This window comes from Electrona antarctica (genome assembly GCF_951216825.1).
Source record: "Electrona antarctica genome assembly, chromosome: 14".
Classification (NCBI taxonomy): Eukaryota; Metazoa; Chordata; class Actinopteri; order Myctophiformes; family Myctophidae; genus Electrona; species Electrona antarctica.
The window spans coordinates 5211320-5229681 of record NC_136795.1 but is presented as its reverse complement, the minus strand read 5'-3'; the positions used below and the strand labels follow the sequence as shown (position 1 = coordinate 5229681).

Below are 18362 nucleotides of genomic sequence, written 5' to 3'. Positions count from 1 at the left end.
GCATATATGGATAAGAACAACAACACTACACGCGCGCGCGCGCACGCGCTGCAACACAAAACAGCTGCATAAAACGCGTGTCACTGTGGACTTCTGTATCTGTGGACTTCTGTATCGCAACGCGGGGCAACGCAACTCTGGGATGAGCGGGCCGAAGGCCCGCGAAATTCTAGTTACATACAATGTGAAAACCATGCATCTGTCACTTGAACAACACTGGAATTACTTTATTTAAACATGGAACCTGCAGCAGTAGGTGAGTAATTATTTGTATCTGTGTAGGACGTTTCAGTGCTGCTAACAAACCTCCTGCTGCGTAACGACCACACTGTTTGTGACTGTAGTTTAGCATCTTTGTGTCTTTTGCATCTGGCTGTGTGGGCAGCATAACATTGTGGCAGTGTAGAGACGTCCGTCCGTCCGTCGACAAACTAATGTTGACAGTACACGTGACTCTGCTACTACGGGGGACGGGAGAAAGAAGGAGGGGCAACTACAGCTGTGTCTGAGCAGAGCACCGCGCAAGTAGCGTTGCAGGAGTAACCCGTGAAAAAAAGAAAAAGGGGGGCTTGCTGCCTCGCTCATTGTGCTGCCCCCCTCCCCTCCTGATGCCCCAGGCATTTGTCTGACTTGCCTGATGACAGGGCCGGCGCTGGTACACATGCATGCCGTTATCCACGCGTCCATCCGATAGCTTTTAAATGTAAATTGTCTGACTGACGGAGCTGTAGAGGTGTGTACAACCGAAAACCTAAAATCTGCCACGGACATGACCTATATCCTTCGCCACGGACACGGACATGTTGATGACCCCTGCTTATCGTTGTCGTGAGGATGAGGGGGTGGCAAAGGGGTAATGGGGTATACCCTGGGCCAAAACAGTTTGGGAACCCTAGCCGCAATTTGCAACTCTAGATTTTTTTTATAATGGGATGAATCTAGAGTTGCAATACCCTCCATTGACTCCCCACTCATCATTTTGCGTTTGCGATCTGCTTGTCTTAAACGACGTTAAACTCACCAACATTGCAGCTGTAGTCCAAGCTTGAATTATTCTCTTTCAATCTGCAAAGCTTGTTTTTCATAAAAATCCCCCGTAGACATGTTATGAGCTACTTTCTGTCAAGAAGAAGAAATGTTGGAGTTTGGAAGCGCTCGTTTGTATTAAGGGGTCGCGCTGCTGCCTCCTGCATTATGTGCAAATGCGAAACAGATGCATGCAGGGACGTTCAGTGACTTACGACGAGCGCTTCCAAACTCCAGCACTTAGAAAAAGAATCACTTGCACAGAATTTCTTTACAGAAAGTAGCTCATAACATGTCTACGGGGGATTTTTATGAAAAACAAGCTTTGCAGATTGAAAGAGAATAATTCAAGCTTGGACTACAGCTGCAATGTTGGTGAGTTTAACGTCGTTTAAGACAAGCAGATCGCAAACGCAAAATGATGAGTGGGGAGTCAATGGAGGGTATTGCAACTCTAGATTCATCCCATTATAAAACAATCTAGAGTTGCAAATTGCGGCTATGGGAACCCCTGCTGTAACAGACTCCTCCATCCACCCCCGCAGGCCCAGAACTGCCTGACCAGCCTCTACAAGTTGGACAAGCTGCAGTTCAGACAGACCATGAGAGAGTACGTCAACAAGGACTCTCTCAACAACATCGTCGACTTCCTCCATGCTCTCCTGGGCTTCTGTATGGAGCCCATCACCGACAGTAAGTCTGCAGTGTGTGTGTGTGTGGTGTACTGTGCACGCATGCGCGCGCACACACACATGTCACACACACACATCTCCAAAATCGAGATGCCCTGATGATGCCCGTGTCCAATACTATAACGTATGTTCTGCATAGGTATTACTTTTCTTTATTAATATATATATATATATATATATACTTATAAATACTTACTTTACAAGGTAAAAAGCATTGAAAGACATTCTATTCCTCCACCTACCCCCCCTTTGGTTCACAGAGTTGAAGGGTGTGCCACTGTCTCACCTCGCACTTTGACCACATTCTAGCTTTCTCTGTTCAATATGTCTGTCCCTCTGTCCTTCTTTACGCTGTCCCTCTGTCCCTCTATACGCTGTGTCCCTCTGTCCTTCTACGCTGTGTCCCTCTGTCCCTCTATACGCTGTGTCCCTCTGTCCTTCTACGCTGTGTCCCTCTGTCCCTCTATACGCTGTGTCCCTCTGTCCTTCTACGCTGTGTCCCTCTGTCCCTCTATACGCTGTGTCCCTCTGTCCTTCTACGCTGTCCCTCTGTCCCTCTATACACTGTGTCCCTCTGTCCTTCTACGCTGTCCTTCTGTCCCTCTATACGCTGTGTCCCTCTGTCCTTCTACGCTGTCCCTCTGTCCCTCTATACGCTGTGTCCCTCTGTCCTTCTACGCTGTGTCCCTCTGTCCCTCTATACGCTGTGTCCCTCTGTCCTTCTACGCTGTGTCCCTCTGTCCCTCTATACGCTGTGTCCCTCTGTCCTTCTACGCTGTCCCTCTATACGCTGTGTCCCTCTGTCCTTCTACGCTGTCCCTCTGTCCCTCTATACGCTGTGTCCCTCTGTCCTTCTACGCTGTCCCTCTGTCCCTCTATACGCTGTGTCCCTCTGTCCCTCTATATGCTGTGTCCCTCTGTCCTTCTACGCTGTCCCTCTGTCCCTCTATACGCTGTGTCCCTCTGTCCTTCTACGCTGTCCCTCTGTCCCTCTATACGCTGTGTCCCTCTGTCCTTCTACGCTGTCCCTCTGTCCCTCTATACGCTGTGTCCCTCTGTCCTTCTACGCTGTCCCTCTGTCCCTCTATACGCTGTGTCCCTCTGTCCTTTTACGCTGTCCCTCTGTCCCTCTATACGCTGTGTCCCTCTGTCCTTCTACGCTGTCCCTCTCTCCTTCATATAATCCTGTTCCCATCCTCCCTTCCTCCCTCCATCCACTTCGGCGATTCCTTCCTTTTCTTTATTCCTTGCACACTCATCCGTTGTGTACACTTGCCAAATCCCCCGAGCCTTTCGGGGCATTTTCGCATTTCCCCCGAAGCCGATCGACAACTTCACCACCGAGCAAAGGTCTTGCCCGGGCCAATATATATACGACAATTGCAACACCTGTTAACCTATAAGCTACAAAATATCCACTTGGCAAGTTACACAACCGATGAGTGTCTTGTTTGAGAAAGTGCACCGGACCCCCTGTTCAGTTTCTGCGTGCGTGCGTGTGTGCGTGCGTGCGCAGGGGGTGCCGCGTCCTTTCTGAACTCCATGTACATGTCTGTGCTGGCCTGATTGATGTCAATCAACTTGTTGCCCCGCCTCTTTTCTCTTGCAGAGTACGGCAGTGCAGGTGAGAGATCCAGGAGGAAAAAAAGAGACATCGGTAGATACCCATAATAACAATAATAATAATAATAATAATGACGACCATAATTAATTCTAATCGATAGTAGTAATACGTTAATACTCCTCACCTGCTCCAATAAGATCATTCCCAAGGCACTGCTGCTCCCATTCCTGCATCGCTCGCTCACTGTGGTACCAAATCATACCGTAGAGCGTATGGTCTGAATCTTATCTTCTCAGCCTTACCCTTACCGACCTGTAGGTATAATACGGTACCTTAAGTACCTTATTATCTTATTTATTTAATCCATTCAGACCTGCAGAGGACGATTCTACAAAATGCCTTCTAAATCCTGATGTTTCTATGTCAGTCGTTCTCAAACATTTTCATGTCCAAAATATATATATGTATTTGACCGCCGACCCCAATCTGAAAATATGTTGTTCCGGGGACAAAATCTGTTGTCCCCCTCCACCCAGAAGCAAAGATTTGAGTTAAAAACGTTCGCTCTGAAAGAATATATATAAGATTTGCACCACATTTTCACGATTTTGCAAAAGTAGCAGATCTACAAGCTCGCTATGAGCTTGTAGATCTGCTATTTGTCAATAGCTAAAGTATGACATAATGCTTAAAACACCAAAAGGGGTTCCCGTTAACACAGGACTCTTATTTGGACCAAGCTTTTAATCAGTTCCCCTCAAGCTTTATTATTTTCACTCCTCTTTAAATGGAAGGCCTTAAGTCACTTGCATGTATACCTTACTCCCTACCCAGAATGCTCTGTTTCCTCTTTGTTTGGTTTAGCTCCCTATATAACAACCCCTCCCTATATAACGAGACTGTCCCCCCGACGCACCGCGAGCATCGTCCAACCCCTCCCTATATAACGAGACTGTCCCCGACGCACCGCAAGCGTCGTCCAACCCCTCCCTATATAACGAGACTGTCCCCGACGCACCGCGAGCATCGTCCAACCCCTCCCTATATAACGAGACTGTCCCCGACGCACCGCGAGCGTCGTCCAACCCCTCCCTATATAACGAGACTGTCCCGGACGCACCGCAAGCGTCGTCCAACCCCTCCCTATATAACGAGACTGTCCCCCCGACGCACCGCGAGCATCGTCCAACCCCTCCCTATATAACGAGACTGTCCCCGACGTACCGCGAGCGTCGTCCAACCCCTCCCTATATAACGAGACTGTCCCCGACGCACCGCGAGCGTCGTCCAACCCCTCCCTATATAACGAGACTGTCCCCGACGCACCGCGAGCGTCGTCCAACCCCTCCCTATATAACGAGACTGTCCCCGACGCACCGCGAGCGTCGTCCAACCCCTCCCTATATAACGAGACTGTCCCCGACGCACCGCAAGCGTCGTCCAACCCCTCCCTATATAACGAGACTGTCCCGGACGCACCGCGAGTGTCGTCGTCCAACCCCTCCCTATATAACGAGACTGTCCCGGACGCACCGCGAGTGTCGTCGTCCAACCCCTCCCTATATAACGAGACTGTCCCGGACGCACCGCGAGTGTCGTCGTCCAACCCCTCCCTATATAACGAGACTGTCCCCCCGACGCACCGCGAGCGTCGTCCAACCCCTCCCTATATAACGAGACTGTCCCGGACGCACCGCGAGTGTCGTCGTCCAACCCCTCCCTATATAACGAGACTGTCCCGGACGCACCGCGAGTGTCGTCGTCCAACCCCTCCCTATATAACGAGACTGTCCCGGACGCACCGCGAGTGTCGTCGTCCAACCCCTCCCTATATAACGAGACTGTCCCGGACGCACCGCAAGCGTCGTCGTCCAACCCCTCCCTATATAACGAGACTGTCCCCGACGCACCGCGAACGTCGTCCAACCCTCCCCTTTCAACGAGACTGTCCCGGACGCACCGCGAGCGTCGTCCAACCCCTCCCTATATAACGAGACTGTCCCCGACGCACCGCGAGCGTCGTCCAACCCTCCCCTTTCAACGAGACTGTCCCCGACGCACCGCAAGCATCGTCCAACCCCTCCCTATATATTCGCTCGCAGAGTCTCTATTTGAGCGAGGTTTCGCGGTTTCCCCACAAACACTTTTATTGATCTATACCCGCTAACTATCTATTGGTTATATGATTGGTTCGGGGCTATATACGTATATATACGTCGCGACGTGACGACCGACGCTCCATATCGGGACAGTTTTTTTTAATATCGCCGTCGGAACGCTCGCTCCTTGCCTGTGTAGATGAGGTGTCATACAGTGTTGATTTTGACAGTACAGTTTGGTTTTAGTTTTAGTCATAGTCTCTTGAATAGTTTTCATTTCGTCACCTGGGATGTTTTAGTGTTAGTCTAGCTTTAGTCGACTAAATATCATCCGATTTTCGTCGACTAAATCTACGGTTGATTTAGTCGACTAAAATGTATTTTGGTGGGCTGTGATGTGATGTGGGTGAGCTTGTAGATCGGCTATTTTCAGCATGCAACCAAGTGTAAAATGACATGTCTTTTACTTATACTGGATCTCTTGTCCACTAGTCCCTTCCTAACATTTTGGCCTCTGTTTTTTGCTGTTGACAAAATTGTCAATATATTTAGTTTCAGTCTTTCATAGTTTAGTTTTCATTTAGTTTCCGTCAGCGGGAAAAAAAGGTAGTCGACGAACATTTTTTCCTCATAGTTTTAGTCGACGGAATCAACACGAAGTAACACATCCCCCCCCCCCACACACACACACACACACACACACACACACACACACACACACACACACACACACGCACACACGCCACCCGTTCCTGTGTGACCGTGTGCTTTCTCCCCCCTCCACCAGACAAGGCTGGATTCGGGAACAACTTCACCACGGGGGACAACAAGTCCGTGGCCCAGACCATGGAGGCGGTGGTGGTGGGCTGCATGTTCAAGTCCCTGATCACCCGCTGCGCCTCCACCACGCACGAGCTGCACAGCCCCGAGAACCTGGTGGGTCATGATGACGTGTGTGTGCGTGTGCGTGTGCGTGTGTGTGTGCGTGTGCGTGTGTGTGTGTGTGTGTGTGTGTGTGTGTGTGTGTGTGTTCAAGGTTGTACTTTATTGTTGCGTCTTGTGTACAGGTACATGAGAGTAAAACTTATTTTTGTTTGGCTTCCTTAGAGGCAATGCAGCTGTGCGTGCGTGCGTGCGTGCGTGCGTGCGTGCGTGCGTGCGCTTGTTTCTCCCATGTACGCATCCTTCGAAAGCCTACATGGGTTGTGCAAGGACGCGCTGTGATTGGCCAGTATAGCCTCTTTGAGTGCCAGTCGATGGAAAGCGCTCTTGCCCGAACATGATGCCTATCGGGTCTCGCAACTCGAACGGCCCTGAGTCGGCTATGCGAACTTCGCAATGTTCGACATGGCAACTCGCTCGCTTTAGCCAAGGTGCCTGGACCGCTGAGCCACGGCCCAGGCCTCCTCCTTCATTTTAATGTTCTATAAATACACAAACAGAAAGTTGCCCAAACTTTACCAAACTTTACCAATCTTCACCCACTTCATCTTGGAATTTAAAATGCTCCTCAGATCCTTAGCCCTAGTAAAAAACAAAATAAAATAAAAACGGCTACAGCTGTTTGAATCATCTTTCCCTGAACCTTGATATCATTGTTGTATTGTATCATTGTTGTATTGTATTGTTGTATTGTTGTATTGCCAACTTGCGCGTTGCACACTAGTAGGCCATAAATGGCCTACTAGTGCGCAAGCAGAGCACGCAAGTACTTCCGACCTCTACGAACTTATACTAACTAATAATAATATGATTATACGACAAGTAGTAACTTCCTCCATCCTGCATGCCTACGCCACCTATGCCACCAAGTGTTGGGTTGTAATCCGAGGAGGTCATCAGCGTTACTTACTTACTCCTCTTCGTCCCCTATGGGACATAAGGCTGACGTGATCGTTGACAAATTTGCATTCCGGGGACCCTCAGGATCACCCACAGGATAAGGTTGGGCAATAGCGGTAACAGCCCGGATTACCGGCATGTTCGTTTTTACGACCAAAATGTGCTTGCTTCCTATGGTTCAGCAGTAGGACTCCTTGCACGTAAACTGGAAGAGGAACGATAATATACCTTGACGCTACCAGGCACCACAACACACGCACTCTGCTGGCGCAAGTAATAATATAGACCTGTACTGTGACATCACTTCCTGTTTCCTGTCTCCTTATTAGGGCCTGTACTGTAGTCTCGCGTAGCCAGACAACTATTCCACAATCTCCGAATGCTATATAGAGTCTGGACCTATAGCCCCCATGAGCTGAGTAATGGAAGCTGCCATTTCCGTTCTCGAAAATATATATTTTTTATTTCCTTTTCTGCTAAGCAACAAGCTATAGCCTTAGATGTTTTCTATTTATATTAGGATGAATATGCGCGACTGTAAAGACGAAACGGAAGTGGCGAGGAGGCTCCACTTCCGCTTTATAGTATAATCATTCTTGATAGCTCTTCCGTTGGCCCAGACTGTATGATGGAGCGCTTGGAAATCGCGGAGGCAACAGTCTGGTAACGCGAGACTACCTGTACTAGTGTGACATCACTACCTGTTTCCTGTCTCCTTATTAGGGCCTGTACTGTGACATCCGCCAGCTGGTCCAGTTCATCAAGGAGTCCCACGGCAACGTGTTCCGCCGCGTGGCGCTCAGCGCGCTCTTAGACAGCGCCGAGAAGGTCGCCACGACGACCCCTGCGGCCGCCAAGAAACCCGACGACAAGGAGGAGCCCAAAATGCCTGGACCCAAGAGGTGGGTGGGGCCCAGTGTTGTTTCCGTCGACTAAGACGAAAAGTGTTCGTCGACTACCCTTTTTCACTGACTAAAAGTAAATGAAAACAAAATACAAACGAATCTATGAGGACTAAAACTATATGACTAAATATATTGACAATTTCGTCAACAAATAAAAACTAGACTAAAATGTTAGGATGGGACTAGTGGACAAGAGATCCAGTTTTATGCTAGGTTGCAGGCTGAAAATAGCAGATCCACAAGCTCACAACTTTGAGCTTGTAGATCTGCTATTTTCAGCATGCAACCAAAGTGTAAAATCTGCCATTACAACGATATCAAGGCCTGTCAAAATACATTTAAGTCGACTAAAATCTTATGATATTTTGTCGACTAAAACAGGACTAACACTAGAACATTCCAGGTGACTAAAATGTGACTAAAACTAAATACAAATTATTCAAAAGACTATGACTAAACCTCAAATCAAAATTGGTGGGTGGGGCCCATTCATTTTAGTCACCTGGAATGTTTTAGGGTTAGTCTAGTTTTCGTCGACTAAATCTACAGCTGATTTAGTCGACTAAAATGTATTTTGGCAGGCCGTTGAAATGACAGATTTTACACTTGCTGAAAATAGCCGATCTACAAGCTCACAACGCATCGCAGTCCTGTCTGATTGACAGCCCATACATCCACACAGAAAAGTCCTATCTCATTGACAGTCCATACATCCAAACAGAAAAGTCCTGTCTGATTGACAGTCCATACATCCAAACAGAAAAGTCCTGTCTGATTGACAGTCCATACATCCACACAGAAAAGTCCTATCTGATTGCATTAAACAACGTTAAACAACATTGAACTCACTTTGCCATTCTCTAATGCAGGGGTTCCCAAACCTTTTTGGCCATGCACCCCCTGTTACCTCCCGACCTAGCTGATGCACCCCCTGTTACCTCCCGACCTAGCTGATGCACCCCCTGTTACCTCCCGACCTAGCTGATGCACCCCCTGTTACCTCCCTAGCCTGGTTAATAAACCAGACCGAATCAGCCGTTGGCAAAAACAAATTTGCCTGCCAGCGGATTAGGGTCTGGCGAGGCTCAGTAGCACGCCTCTTTCCTACAACCGAGAACAGGTCAGGCCAATCGGGACACGGTATGCAATATGGGCGGGCTTTGGTACAGTGACGTTCAATGCTTGAGACCTTTGACTGACAGTAGCTCTGACCAATTGCGTCGAAGAGAAAATGTTTGAACCCGCCCCCCGGGAAATGAAATCCAAGTGGAGCCAGCCCAGACTAATATACCGCGACAGTGTTGTGTGATATTAGTCTGGCTTATTAGCCAGGCTATTACCTCCCGACCTAGCTGATGCACCCCCTGTTACCTCCCGACCTAGCTGATGCACCCCCTGTTACCTCCCGACCTAGCTGATGCACCCCCTGTTACCTCCCGACCTAGCTGATGCTCCCCCTGTTACCTCCCGACCTAGCTGATGCACCCCCTGTTACCTCCCGACCTAGCTGATGCACCCCCTGTTACCTCCCGACCTAGCTGATGCACCCCCTGTTACCTCCCGACCTAGCTGATGCACCCCCTGTTACCTCCCGACCTAGCTGATGCACCCCCTGTTACCTCCCGACCTAGCTGATGCACCCCCTGTTACCTCCCGACCTAGCTGATGCACCCCCTGTTACCTCCCGACCTAGCTGATGCTCCCCCTGTTACCTCCCGACCTAGCTGATGCACCCCCTGTTACCTCCCGACCTAGCTGATGCACCCCCTGTTACCTCCCGACCTAGCTGATGCTCCCCCTGTTACCTCCCGACCTAGCTGATGCACCCCCTGTTACCTCCCGACCTAGCTGATGCACCCCCTGTTACCTCCCGACCTAGCTGATGCTCCCCCTGTTACCTCCCGACCTAGCTGATGCACCCCCTGTTACCTCCCGACCTAGCTGATGCACCCCCCAAGCTATATAGAGACATACATTTCCTTTTTATCCACATATATCCACATAATTATGTGAACCTGAATATGGCATAATATATGCAGAATAGGCTGCATTACGTGCCATATATGGCCATAATATGTTAATATATTTAAAATAAAATCATAGCACCACCATTAGACTTTTCATGTCGCGCACCCCCTAGAAGGCGCTAGCCTGGCTAATAAACCAGACTAATATCACACAACACTATCGCGGTATATTAGTCTGGGCTGGCTCCACTTGGATTTCATTTCCCGGGGGGCGGGTTCAAACATTTTCTCTTTGACGCAATTGGTCAGAGCTACTGTCAGTCAAAGGTCTCAAGCATTGAACGTCACTGTACCAAAGCCCGCCCATATTGCATACCGTGTCCCGATTGGCCCGACCTGTTCTCGGTTGTAGGAAAGAGGCGTGCTACTGAGCCTCGCCAGACCCTAATCCGCTGGCAGGCAAAAAATGTTTTGCCAACGGCTGATTCGGTCTGGTTTATTAACCAGGCTAAGAAGGCGCACCACAAGGGGTGCACGCACCACAAGGGGTGCACGCACCACAGTTTGGGAACCCCTGCTCTAATGCATGCGCATACCCTCTATAACGCATGCCAGTAAATCTTCACAGCAGAATAAATACACTATAATAAGGCCACATGTACAATATTTCTGAAAATTCCCCAAAGATAGATAGTATCCCTGCAGAATAATATATTCTGGGAATGTGCAGAACGGAGTGTGGAAATCAGGCTATGAAGGGAGGATTGGTGCTAATGACAAAAGTGTCAATAGGGTGTCACAGGGGGAAAAAAACAATCTTTGAGTTCATTATACGAATCAGCATCATGAGTTGGAGGGTTATAAAGCACATTCAAATTTCATGTTGGGTGCGTGCGTGCGTGCGTGCGTGCGTGCGTGCGTGCGTGCGTGCGCAGGTCAGAGGTGGGTGTTTCTGGTGAGAAGGGTCAGACGTCCAGCGCTGCAGACGAGTGTCGGAGCTACATCTCCAGCAGACCACCGCAGACGCCTGAACAGTGAGTCCAGTCCACCCACCACAGGCCTTTTTTAGTAAAATCAACCCATTTTGACCTGAGATCAGATTCTAAAAATGTCTTCTACATCCTGACAGTTTTCTGAAAAAGCTATGTTTCTATGTCAGTCGTTCTTCGATTTTTCAAAAAATAGCAGACCTACAAGCTCATAGCGCACCACTGCGCGCTACGAGCTTGTAGATCTGCTATTTTTCAATAGCTAAAGCATAGCATAATGCTAACACCAAAAGGGGTTCCCGCCCCCAAAATGGGTTAAAAAGCAACGTGCAATGGGTTTTTGTTTAACCCATTTAGGCCTGACGTCAAAATTAAAAAAAATGTCTTCTAAATCCTGACAGTTTTCTGTATACCTTGGTTTCTATATCGGTGGTGCTCAATATTTCATGTCAAGGATCCCCAAAAATGATATGTAATTGGCCGCCAACCCCCATTGTTCCAGGGACCTCCCCCCCAGAAGCAAAGATTTGAGTTAAAAACGTTCGCTCTGAAATAATATATATTTTAAGATTCAGGCCACATTTTCACGTATGTATATTTCACGTAATGTATATTCTTTCAGAGTGAACGTTTTTAACTCATATATTGCTTCTGCGGGGGTCCCTGGAACAACATATTTTCAGATGGGGGTCGGCGGACAATTACATATATATTTGGGGGTCCTTGACATGAAAATATTTGAGGACCACTGAGACCGCATATTGACGTACCGCACTGTTGTGACGAAAAGAGAGTTGAGCCAGAAGGCAAAGCTCTCTGTCTACCGAGCAATCTTCGTTCCTACTCTCACCTATGGTCATGAAGTGTGGGTCATGACTGAAAGAATAAGGTCGCGAATACAAGCGGCCAAAATGAGTTTTCTTCGACGGGTGGCTGGCATCTCCCTTAGAGATAGGGTGAGAAGTTCAGTCACACGAGATACTCTGACTCTGGTATAACCGCTGCTCCTTCGTCTGGAAAGGAGCCAGCTTAGGTGGTTCGGGCATCTGGTTAGGATGCCTCTCGGGCGTCTCCCTAGGGAGGTCCTCGACGCACGTCCCACTGGGAGGAATACAAGCGGCCAAAATGAGTTTTCTTCGACGGGTGGCTGGCATCTCCCTTAGAGATAGGGTGAGAAGTTCAGTCACACGAGATACTCTGACTCTGGTATAACCGCTGCTCCTTCGTCTGGAAAGGAGCCAGCTTAGGTGGTTCGGGCATCTGGTTAGGATGCCTCTCGGGCGTCTCCCTAGGGAGGTCCTCGACGCACGTCCCACTGGGAGGAGACCCCGGGGCAGACCAAGGCGCAGTTGGAGGAAACACATTCACTCACTGGCCTTGGAACGTCTCGGAATCCCCCAGGAGGAAGTCTAATGTTGCTCTGGAGAGGGAAGTCTGGAGCACTCTGGTGGAGCTGTTGTCCCCGTGACCCGATAAGCGGTTGAAGATGGATGGTATGGATAGATGACATAGAAACATAGGGTTTTCAGCAAACTGTCAGGATTTAGAAGACATTTGTAGAATCGTCCTCAGGTATAAATGGGTGCCATGTCCACACAAAGGACATGGCCATGACGTCCAAAGCGCCTGTCACACCTGCACACCTAAACTAAAGGACATGGCCATGACGTCCAAAGCGCCTGTCACACCTGCACACCTAAACTAAAGGACATGGCCATGACGTCCAAAGCGCCTGTCACACCTGCACACCTAAACTAAACTAATGTCTCCTACAGTGAGGCCTCCTAACCCATTTAGACCTGAGGACGCATCTGTGTCACATTATTAGCTCTTAACCACTTTAACCGTTATTTTAAACTTTTGCTGTTGAAAAATAGCAAATCTAAACCTGCTATTTTTGAAAAATCGCGGGAACGTGTGCAAATCTTTGAATATATATATTCTTTCCCAGCAAACGTTTTTAACTCAAATCTTCGCTTTTGTGGTGGGGGTCCCTGAAACAACCCTATTTCCATATGGGGGTCGGTGGCGGCCAATTACATATAATATTTGGCGTCCTTGACATGAAATAGTTTGAGAACCACTGTTTATAGAAACATAGGTTTTTCAGAAAACGGATCAGGATTTAGAAGACACATTTAGAACCTGTTCCCATGGGGTCTCAATGAAGACACATTTAGAACCTGTTCCCATGGGGTCTCAATGAAGACACATTTAGAACCTGTTCCCATGGGGTCTCAATGAAGACACATTTAGAACCTGTTCCCATGGGGTCTCAATGAAGACACATTTAGAACCTGTTCCCATGGGGTCTCAATGAAGACACATTTAGAACCTGTTCCCATGGGGTCTCAATGAAGACACATTTAGAACCTGTTCCCATGGGGTCTCAATGAAGACAAATTTAGAACCTGTTCCCATGGGGTCTCAATGAAGACACATTTAGAACCTGTTCCCATGGGGTCTCAATGGGCTGAACTGAGATGTCCTTGCAGTGAGGAGCAGCTCCCCGGGGCTCTCCTGGGCCGGAAGGACTTCTGGAGGAAGATGTTCAAGTCCCAGAGCGCCGCCAGCGACACCAGCAGCCTATCGGAACAGGACACGTCGGATTGCACCACCGCCCACTCCGGCACCACCACCGACCGGCGCTCGCGCTCCCGCTCGCGCCGCATCTCTCTCCGCAAAAAGCTCAAGCTCCCCATCGGTAGGTATCGTATGCCTCGTCAGTACAGCGGCCCCGTATAGCTGCTGCAGTCTGTACTGTCAGTTATTTGGTTTTCCTTTTAACATCTTTAGTTAGTTTTCCTATTATGTATTCCTGTGTGTACCTGCACAGTTTAACATCTTGGATGTTTTATGGAACATGCGCATAATGCATAATTATGTCATATGGTTTTTGTGCGTGCGTGCGTGCGTGCGTGCGTGTCCTCAGGTAACTGGCTGAAGCGTTCGTCTCTCTCTGGACTGACGGACGGCGTGGAGGACCTTCTGGACATCAGCTCTGTGGACCGTCTGTCCTTCATACGCCAGAGCTCCAAGGTCAGAGGTCAACATGAGGTCAACCCATTTAGGCCTGACGTCAAAATTTAAAAAAATGTCTTCTAAATCATGACAGTTTTCTCACTGAAAAAATAATTGTACCATTGCTGAAAATAGTTTAAATATATAATGTACCTGGGGGGGCTTTGGAAAATGAAATTATGACAGGCAGTTTCTGCTGTCAAAATATGACCCCCCAGTATTTAACTTAAATGCCCAATGCATTCTCAATGGCAATAGCACAAACTTTGCCATGCTACTAGTCCTACATACTTACACCTAGAAACCCCATTCAAACCTATTTAGGTTCATCTTACGGTGGACATGTTTGCCTGAAAATAAATCTTTGTCATAGTTTTAGAAATATAGTGCTTTCAAATTTGAGAAATTCACAATGGGGCTCAATGGCAGATATTGGCACGTCAAAAAATCACTTTCACCTAGAAACTCCATTCACACATTTTATAATTAAGCTTACTGTGGAGACACATGCTGGAACTTTTTACTTTGAAATGATTTGTAGTTTCTGAGTTATTTAACTTAAACGCCCAATGCATTCTCAATAGGACAAACTTTGGCATGCTACTAGTCCTACTAGGCTCATGTTAGCTTACCGTTGACTTAGCTGTTAGCGCGGCAGACAGAATGACTCGTCTCTCCTAATCCAGGGCGCTCTCCATGGTTTTGAACGGATCGACATACTAGCGCTTCATTTCTGCTCCTCATCCGTCTCTCCCGCAAAATATGAACGCTTTTTGGATCATATATCGTATGAATTAAAACGATAGCAATGTAAAGAAAACTTTTTTGAGCAGATTGTTTCCGGGTCGTGGGTTTCAGAGTAAAAGCGGCCATGTCTTTCCGGCACCCCAGAGCTCCTATTTTGAAGGAATCCCGGCACCGATTGTGACCTCAATTACACCCAAAAAACCTGAACTTTAAACATGGATTTTCTGTGGTCAGGGATTTTCTCTGTGTCTGTGAAACCTTTTGAGCTGCAATGAAAACAGGCAGAACAGTGAAAACACAGTGACATCTGCTGGTAAATACCTATGCCATATATGGGATTTGTGGACTCTTACCTCTCAGTCCACAGGCAAATCAGAGCACTTGCCCACAGAAAATCTTTGAGTGCAATAATTGAGCTCAGAAAACCTAAAAAAATGAAGACAAATTACAAAAACTTTTTTTAATGTCACAATCCCTTTAAAATGTGTGTGTGCGTGTGCGTGCGTCTCCCAGGTGAAGTTCACCAGCGCGGTGAAGCTGTCTGAAGGCGTCGCCGTGGGGGACGAGGAGGAGAACTTCTTCAAGCGTCTCGGTAAATGGAGGTCCGGCAGGCGGAACCCCTCCAAGCTTCACCACACAGAGGAGAAAGATGGTAGACCTCCCCCTCCCCTCCCCTCCCTTTCCCGGGGGTGCCCTTCGCTCGCTCGCCCTCCCGCTCTCTCTCTCTCTCACCCAAACGTGTGTCTCTGGGTCACCTCTGTGTTGTGTGTGTGTGTGTGTGTGTGTGTGTGTGTGTTTGTGTCGTGTGGGTCTGTCTAGTCTCGCGTTGTCAGACTGTTGCCTCTCGCAAAATTTTCAAATTATACAGTCTGGAGCAACGGAAGCTTCTGATCATGCTTCCGGTCATACAGTCTGGAGCAACGGAAGCTGCTGATCAATGCTTCCGGTCATACAGTCTGGAGCAACGGAAGCTGCTGATCAATGCTTCCGGTCATACAGTCTGGAGCAACGGAAGCTTCTGATCATGAGCAAAATATATAAAGTGGAAGTGGAGCCTCCCCCCCACTGACGTTTCGTCTTTACAGTCGCGCAAATGTATCCTATAATATAAATAGAAATCATCTAAGCATTATATGGCTTGTTGCTTTATAGCAGAAATGGAAATGAAAATAATAAAATTAAAAGATATTTTTAAAATATATTTTTGTGAAGGGAAATGACAAATAGATTACTCAGATTGTGCAGTGTGTGGTTCCCAGCCTCCACATGGCATAGATGACTCAGATTGTGCAGTGTGTGGTTCCCAGCCTCTACATGGCACTGTCATGTGTGAGATCGTGGAGTCTGGCTACGCGAGACTATAGAGGTTATGCATGTGACATCATCATCAAACCTGGAAGTTATGCAGGAATGCCTACTGAGTGGCAAAAAAATACTTTCTGGCCTTGACAACCCATGCATCCAAACAGAAAAGTCCTATCTGATTGCATTAAACAAAATTAAACAATGTTAAACTCACTTTGCCTGTTGCTTTGCCACTCGATGTGCCATTCACTTTAAGCATGCGCATACCCTCTATAGGGTCTGTCTGGCACGTTTTGTCACACCGTCATTTCCTACGCCGGCTTCCATGGCAGCAGCTGCGCTAATTAATGTCTGCTCCGACCCCCCCCCCCCCCCCCCCCTCCATGACCTCCCCACCCGCCCCCACGCTACCATTCTTTTCGTGCTCTACTCTCCCTCTGCCAACCTGGGGAGAGCCCAGAACTGAGCTCATGCTTCCTTCAATGCATGAGGAGTGAGCAGGCCGCTTACTGCGCCACCGTGGCCTGAAGGGACTTTTTGGTGATTGACCTTTGACGCGCATATGCGTCTTGTCATGCCGATCAACTTTCGTGTTTTGACTTTTGACCTCTGACCTTTAGATCACCCACCATTTTGAATTATATGAAAGACAGTTTAAATCTATCTCCTCCCGGGATCTTTGATCAAAATGCACAAACATTTCTACACGTAAACTTTGGACCTATACGGACAAAATATCTGGAGTAAATCTTTTTACGTGAAAAATGAAGGTTTTATCTTACAGTATGAGCCTATATGAAAATTCATGAAATTCTTCTTCTGCCCCTAATGCAGTGTCACAGGTTTATGAAACTTTACAGTATGGTAGAGGGTCATGCCAAATAGCACTGAAACCAGTCATACTCCAATCACCACCAAGGACTTATTTAACTTCTTTTTCATGACATCCCACACTGCCAAGGACGTTTTTAACGTCTTTTTAACATAAACAAAATATATTTTTCCTCCATAAACCACATTTAAGACTATCTAACCGATTGAAACTCTTGTCACACTGTTTACAGTGGTATGGTTTTTCTCCAGTGTGGATATGCTGGTGTCTCTTTAAAATAAAAAACTCACTGAAACTCTTGTCACACTTTTTGCAGTGGTATGGTTTTTCTCCAGTGTGAATACGCTGCTGAGTCTTTAGATGACCTAACTGACTGAAACTCTTGTCACACTGTTTACAGTGGTATGGTTTTTCTCCAGTGTGGATATGCTGGTGTCGCTTTAATTATATAATTGACTGAAACTCTTGTGACACTCTTTACCCTGACTACGGATAAGCGGTTGAAGATGGATGGATGGATGGATCATCTCATACTGGCCAATCAGAATGCCTGTTGCCTGTGATTGGTTGGCTGATTTGCTCGTTTACATATATGACATACATTTTCCTTCAATGTCAATGGCGTTTAATTTTTTGATGTTTAATTTACGTCATATTTAGCAGAATTTTCCATTCATTGTCAAATGCATTTAATGTTTGTGTTGCCACAAATGTACATGTGGGGACAAAAGCTATATATAGGAGGGGCTAGCACCCCTCAAAAATTCCCTAAGACGTCCCCATACGTGTTGGGCACACCCTTTGACTGCCAATGATGTGATTTTTTTCCTAATGTCGATTCCTGCCATTGACGTGATTGATGAGGTTTTTTTAATTGATTCGGAATGGTCTCGCTAATATCTACCGAGTAGTAGCTTACCAGTCGCTAGAGGCAACGCTCGCTTCCGCTGTGGTCCGTCAATTAAATGTTTCCCCGCCGTCCACTTCCATTGTAAGTGCGATCTTTAGCAGCGTTTTTCTCGGAATCGATATACGATTGCGATATCCTTGTGGTTCTGATGACTTTTAAAGTTGCGATGCTCACATTAGCTATACGGTGATTTTGCTTCTTGATTTTTTGGGGGAAGTGAAAGTGAAGGTGGTGGTGTCTGAGAGGCTGAATCTAATAATGGTGGTCCGTGGCTCAAACACAGAATAATAATGATGTGCCTTGATATGAAAAGGGTTGAAAACCACTGATAACTTTTTTTTTGTTTTGAGCGGTGCCTAACTGCTCCAACGGCTGGCTGCGTGTGTATGTATGTCCTTCTGAGTATGAACAGCTGCAATACCGCTGGCAGCCATCCAGAGGTGTTTTTGAGCAGCCTGCACCG

At 47.5% G+C, this 18362-nt stretch overlaps 1 protein-coding gene across 1 annotated transcript in view; it reads left to right on the top strand.

The window, feature by feature from the left end:
* Window positions 1-18362, top strand: part of unc80 (unc-80 homolog (C. elegans)) — a gene marked incomplete at both ends in the record, with an annotated part of 168732 nt that overhangs the window by 47794 nt on the left and 102576 nt on the right. Inside the window, 8 exon segments of the mRNA XM_079519777.1 lie at window positions 1572-1719; window positions 3328-3375; window positions 6169-6317; window positions 7947-8125; window positions 11031-11129; window positions 13580-13788; window positions 14017-14123; window positions 15366-15504. Of these exon segments, the coding sequence (XP_079375903.1) occupies window positions 1572-1719; window positions 3328-3375; window positions 6169-6317; window positions 7947-8125; window positions 11031-11129; window positions 13580-13788; window positions 14017-14123; window positions 15366-15504 (1078 nt within the window).